Source organism: Rhinopithecus roxellana, chromosome 10 (genome assembly GCF_007565055.1).
Source record: "Rhinopithecus roxellana isolate Shanxi Qingling chromosome 10, ASM756505v1, whole genome shotgun sequence".
Lineage (NCBI taxonomy): Eukaryota > Metazoa > Chordata > Mammalia > Primates > Cercopithecidae > Rhinopithecus > Rhinopithecus roxellana.
Genome location: NC_044558.1, coordinates 11,422,366 through 11,428,637, shown reverse-complemented (window position 1 = coordinate 11,428,637; position 6,272 = coordinate 11,422,366). Strand labels below are relative to the sequence as shown.

Here is a 6,272-nt window from a genome sequence, read left to right as displayed (position 1 = left end):
AGGGGAACACCACACACCAGGGCCTGTTGTGAGGTGGGGGGAGAGGGGAGAGATAGCATTAGGAGATATACCTAATGTAAATGATGAGTTAATGGGTGCAGCACACCAACATGGCACATGTATACATATGTAACAAACCTGCACATTGTGCACATGTACCCTAGAACTTGAAGTATAATTTTAAAAAGCCATAGATTATAAAAATAAAAATTTGTTTTATGAAAATAGAAGGAAAACCCTCAAGATAGTAGGTGAAGAACAGAATGGACGACTCAAGAAGATTCTTGACCTGAGAGACCTAAATAAGTAATTCTTCCAAAATACAGTACTGGGGGAATAATGATAAAGAATATAAAACAAAAGTTAAGAGATATGGAAGATACATTTACAAAAATTTTAATATGCATCTGAGTTATAGAAATATTAAACGAGGGAGTAGAGGACAATCAATAATATAACAACAACAATAGATGAGACATTTTTAGAATTTAGCTAAAACATAAATCCTCATCTAAATTTCAGAGCAAAAAACCAGATAATACTCAAAGGAAATACAATTATATTGACTTCAAATTTCTCGTCACCAACACTAGCAAGAAGAAAATTTAAAAGAAAAATCTTTGTCCCCTTGGGTAGGCAAAGAGTTCTTGGACATGACACTGACACCAAAAGAACAAATTGATCATGTAGATATTACGAAAATTAAAAACTTTACTTCTTCAAAAGACCCTTAAAAGATTGACAAGGCAAGCCACAGGCTGGGAGAAAATAATTGCACATCATATATTTAATAATAAGCTTGTATTTAGAATACATAAGAAACTCTCATAATTCAATTTTTTTTTTTTTTTTTTAGAAACTGATGTTTATTTTCCATCAACCATTTTTCCATGTTGCTTAAGAGCCCGTGCAAGAACAGCTTAAGACCATTCAGTGGTTGCTCCTACCCATTCAGTGGCCTGAGCAGTAGGAGCTGCAGACCAGTCTTCCGTGGCAGGCTGAGCACTCCAGTCTTCAGTAGGGAACTGCTGAATAGGCACAGAGGGCACCTGTACACCTTCAGACCAGTCTGCAACCTCAGGCTGAGTAGCAGTGAACTCAGGAGCTGGAGCAGTCCATTCACCCTGAAATTCCTCCTTGGTCACTGCCTTTTCAGCAGCAGCCTGCTCTTCTTTTTCAATCTCTTCGGGATCTCTGTAGAAGTAGAGATCAGGCATGACCTCCCACGGGTGTTCACGGGAAATAGTGCCACGCATGCGCAGAACTTCCCGAGCCAGCATCCACCACATCAAACCCACTGAGTGAGCTCCCTTGTTGTTGCATGGGATGGCAATGTCCACATAGCGCAGAGGAGAATCTGTGTTACACAGAGCAATGGTAGGTAGGTTAACATAAGATGCCTCCGTAAGAGGCTGGTGGTCAGCCCTGGGGTCAGTAACCACAAGAAGCCGTGGATCTGGTTAGTGAAGGTCCCAGGAGTGAAGCGGCCAGCAATTGGAGTGGCTCCAGTGGCAGCAGCAAACTTCAGCACGGCCCTCTGGCCAGTATTCCTGGAGGATATAACACTGACATCAGCAGGGTTTTCAATGGCAACAATGGCACGGGCCGCCAGCAGAAGCTTCTCCCAGGTCCTCTTCAGATTTATGATGTAGATGCCATCACTTTTCCTTTTATAGATGTACTGTTCCATCTGGAAGTCAAGATTGGTGCCACCTAAGTGGGTTCCTGCTGCAAGGAACTTAAGGACATCTTCCTCCTTCATTTGCAGGACATCAAGGGCTCCGGACATTGTGAAAAGTTTCCCTTTAAGTTACGACGGGAATCTGAAATGAGAGCAATCCAGAACAACGCCGTATGGACCCCTCTGTAGGTAGCGCGGAAAGCCATAACTCAATTTTAAAGAGTAAACGATGGGCAAAAAGATTTGAACAGACACTTCCACAAGGAAGATATTCAGATGGAAAATAAGCACCTGAAATTAACATAATTAGCCATTACAGAAATCATAGGGAAATTTTTTTGTTTCTGATTTAATTGTTCTATATATTAATTATGGTGGTGGTTACATGACTGTATCCCTTTGTCAACACTTGCAGAACTGATAAACTAAAAGGGTAAATTTTACTCTATTATACTTTAATATAAAGTACATAAAAGATAAAGCAATAAACTTTTCAGAAGAAAACACAGAATATCATGATACTGGAGTAGTTTTCTTAAATAGTATACAAATACCACAGGAAGTCAACACAAATTTCAACAATATTAATGTTAAGAATTTCTGTTCATTAAAAAGCACTATGGTGGGGCACAGTGGCTCACCAGGCGTGGTGGCTCGTGACTGTAATTCCAGCACTCTGGGAGGCCAAGGCAGATGGATCACCTGAGGTCAGGAGTTCAAGACCAGCCTGGGCAACATGGTGAAAACCCCGTGTCCACCAAAAAATACAAAAATTCGCCGGGTGTGGTGGCACACGCCTGTAGTCCCCAGCTACTTGGGAGGCTGAGGCAGGAGAACTGCTAGAACCTGGGAGGTGGAGGTTGCATTGAGCCAAAATCATGCCACTGCACTCCAGCCTGGGCGGCAGAGCGAGACTTTATCCCCCACCCCCCACCCCAAAGAAAAAACATTACTAAAAATATTGGAAAGGTATCTCACATAATGAGGGAAGATTTTGCAGTTTAGATGTCTATGAAGGGCTTATATCCAGAATATATAAAAGGTTCCTAGAGATAAAAAAAAAACTTACGAAAAATGGGCAAGATGCTTGAAGAGATATGTCACAAAAAGTGATTTTTCTGATGGTCAACAAGCATTTGAAAATTGCTCAATGTTATTAATCATCAAACAAATGCAAATTAAACCCATAATATGATACAACTACATCCCCATTATAAAGGCTAAAATGAAAAATACCTGAAAATTCTAAGTGTTGGTGAGGAGGTAGAGTAAATAGTTCTCCCAGGATTATGGAAATATAACTAAAACATCAAAAGACATGTACAAAATAGTCATAACAGCTGTATTCATAATAGTTCCAAACTGGAAAACACCAGCAGTAAAGTGAATACATAAAATGTGGTCTATTCACACAATGGAGTGCTATATAGTAACGAGAATGAAAAAATACAACCACAGCCAATGAGATTATACATAGATCGCACAAACAATATGTAAAATAAAAAATCCAACAGAGAAGATTATATCCTTTATAAATCTATTTGTATGTATTTCCAAAGCATATTGAAAACTATATTGTCATATGTTTACCTATTGGTACAAATGGGATTGGGGGTGTCAGTAATGTTTTTTTCCTGACCTGAGTAACAATTACATGAGTGTATTTGATCTGTGAAAGGTGTAGAAGAAAACAATGTAATTGTATGGTTTTTTGTATGCATTTAAACTTCAGAAACAAGTTCAAAGCATACTAAAAATTCTACTGAAGAAACAAGAAAAATAGTTTTAAGTAACCTAGAATGTGAGAAATATTTCAGTATCCGAATGGATCCCACCCTCGCTTCAATTTTACTTTCTTTTTTTCTTTTTCTTTCTTTCTTTCTTTTTTTTTTTTTTTTTTGAGACAGAGTCTCGCTCTGTCGCCCAGGCTGGAGTGCAGTGGCCGGATCTCGGCTCACTGCAAGCTCCGCCTCCCGGGTTCCCATTATTCTCCTGCCTCAGCCTCCGGAGTAGCTGGGACTACAGGCGCCTGTCACCACGCCCGGCTAGTTTTTTGTATTTTTTTTTTAGTAGAGACGGGGTTTCACCGTGTTAGCCAGGATGGTCTCGATCTCCTGACCTCGTGATCTGCCTGTCTCGGCCTCCCAAAGTGCTGGGATTACAGGCTTGAGCCACCGCGCCCGGCCCAATTTTACTTTCAAGGAAGGCATTTCCCTTTCTGAAGTGTAGCAGCAGCTAAAATCCTTACATGTCCTTGGTAGTAAAATGTAAGGCTTCAGGTTCTGTGGAATCCTCACAGAGATAGGTATGCGTGCCTGCCACTTCTCTGTGTTAATGAGGGTTTACTTTCAGAGGGCTCTGGGGCGAGGATGAAGCACAGTGAATTGTAAAGTAACTGTGACCCCAGAGAGCTTTGCTCACTCTGAGCATGGCTTGTTTTTTGGGCTTCAACCCATCTCAGGAGGAGTGTTGCAGGTTGGATTTTTCACAAGCAGATGCTGAAACTACGTGGGGGCTGTCAAACAGTTATTAGGAAGTTATACCTTTGAAAGGAAGCAGAGTTAGGGGATGATGACATAACAGAAAGGGATACAGAAAGAATTTGAACCGTGATGCAGGCACAACAGAGACCAAGCCTGCTTGGCAGGAAGGGCTGGAGAAGGTGGTGACTGTCAGTTTATTTTCATAATAAATCGTTCTTATGATGTATTTCTGGTTCATAGAAAGGAAAACAAATTGCAGGAGCCACTGAGTTCACAATAAATACATTGGGAAAAGAATTACTCTTCACACCATCAGATGTATAATTTAAGGCAAGAACTATCTCATTCATTTTCTGCACTCAGAACTGTGTTTGCTACTTAAAATATCTGTGAACCAATGAAAATTTCAAATGAGCAGCAAGATGAAAAGCAAATGAGAAATGTAATCTGTTCTTCCAGTAGAAGGCAATCATTATTATAGATTTATCCATCCTGATTTGTTAATCAGAAACGGATTCCGAAATTGGCAAAAGGCTCTGGAAATGTTGGCTTTGGGAATTGCCTGAAGTGATACCCATTAGTTCAGTTAACCATCTTAAATAAGTACTTCTCTGAGAGAAGTGGTGAAGACTTCCCTTTAAGCATCTGCATCCAGATACCCATGGGGGTTCTATGACAGTTGGAGCTGTCATAGAACTCTTGGCTGAAGTGGGTTGCTTGGAACAGGTTGATACATAATTTAGAAAAAGGATATGACACTGAGAATTTGTGATGAGACAAAACAGGATAGGTAACTAAAGGACTGAGTAAACCATATGAAGTTGGAGATTAAAATCAGGTGGGAAAGACAGACTGATAAGAGAAAATTAGAAAAAGGAGTAAATGAGAGAATAAGAAATATTATGAAATAGGTGTGTTTCTCATTGACAGTCTCCTAAAATGTCTTTGGTGTGCTCCTCTCACCTAAGACGATAGAGTCCACTCACAGAAAGCACTTATCATGACAACAGCAGAGATTGTATGTATACATGGACTGAAATGCAGTCTTTCTTTCCACGTGATACTACTTTGCTTTTGTCTTCCTAGGTTCCAAGATGGCTGAGAGATCAGAAGTTTTGGGTGTGGCACCTGTCGTACTGCAGATGAGCAGAGATCCCACCAACTTCTACATAGGGCGAGCACTGTGGTTCAGCATTGCTCTTCTTCATGCTTCAGTTGTGTATATAGGGCACATCCCCTGGCTTGATATCAAGGAAGAATTCCAGTGCCATGGGAATAGCGGAAGCCTGTCTAGCAGAGTGCTATGAGAACCGCTTCACATGGCCTGTTCTAGGAGTGTGAGACATGCTTGGCTTTATCTTCTCCATCCTTTTTGTGATGGAGTTTGTTGTCTCTCAGAATATGCATAAACAAACCAAAATGCATAAGAAGCAGTCTGTAGATGAAGAAAGATCCCACGACATTGTCAGTGATGCAGACCATGCAAAGATGGAAGAAGACATGACTTTTGACCTATTCCAGCAAAAATCCCTGTTGAAACAGTGTCTTGTCTACTTTCTGGGACACATGTCTCTACAGGTGATCTTCTTGGCCATCCTTCCTCACTGTCACCGACCACTGACCACAAAACCCATTTGGTGCAGTAATCATTTGTGTCCTAGGCCTTATTCATGTGTGTTAATGGGGACACAGGAAAAGATAATGTCCATCATACTGCTGACTACACTTTCAGTCCTATCATGACTCTCTGTCTTATATGCTTCATGTGCACCCTGAGCTCACTCACGGGTGGCATTCTGTCAGCGATAAAGGGACTTCATGAAATTCTAACAGTAGTCCTGATGCTCATCACTGATTAAGTATGGAACAGATGCAGAAACGGTCCACTGTGATCTTATACTGAAGCAATACATACTTTATTCTTACTTGATATTTCCAGATGGCCTTATCTTAAAAATATGCAACTGGGAAGTTGCATATTTTAACAAGCCTGCTTTCTTCTCATATAAGTAATCACTTTATTCCCTAAAGAACACAGTTGGAATAAGGTTCAGAACACTTTAAAATGAAGAATCTGAGGGTACCAACATGTAGTTAGATAGAGCAAG

General features: G+C 40.5%; 1 protein-coding gene across 1 annotated transcript; it reads right to left on the bottom strand.

Moving 5' to 3' along the window:
• Positions 1-836: 836 nt before the first annotated feature.
• Positions 837-1,873, bottom strand: LOC104672846 (40S ribosomal protein SA). Its single transcript, XM_010376720.2, is given in 2 exon segments — positions 837-1,456; positions 1,459-1,873. Coding segments are annotated over 2 exon segments (867 nt in total). The 5' UTR covers positions 1,790-1,873; the 3' UTR covers positions 837-920.
• Between the last annotated feature and the right edge of the window lie 4,399 nt (positions 1,874-6,272).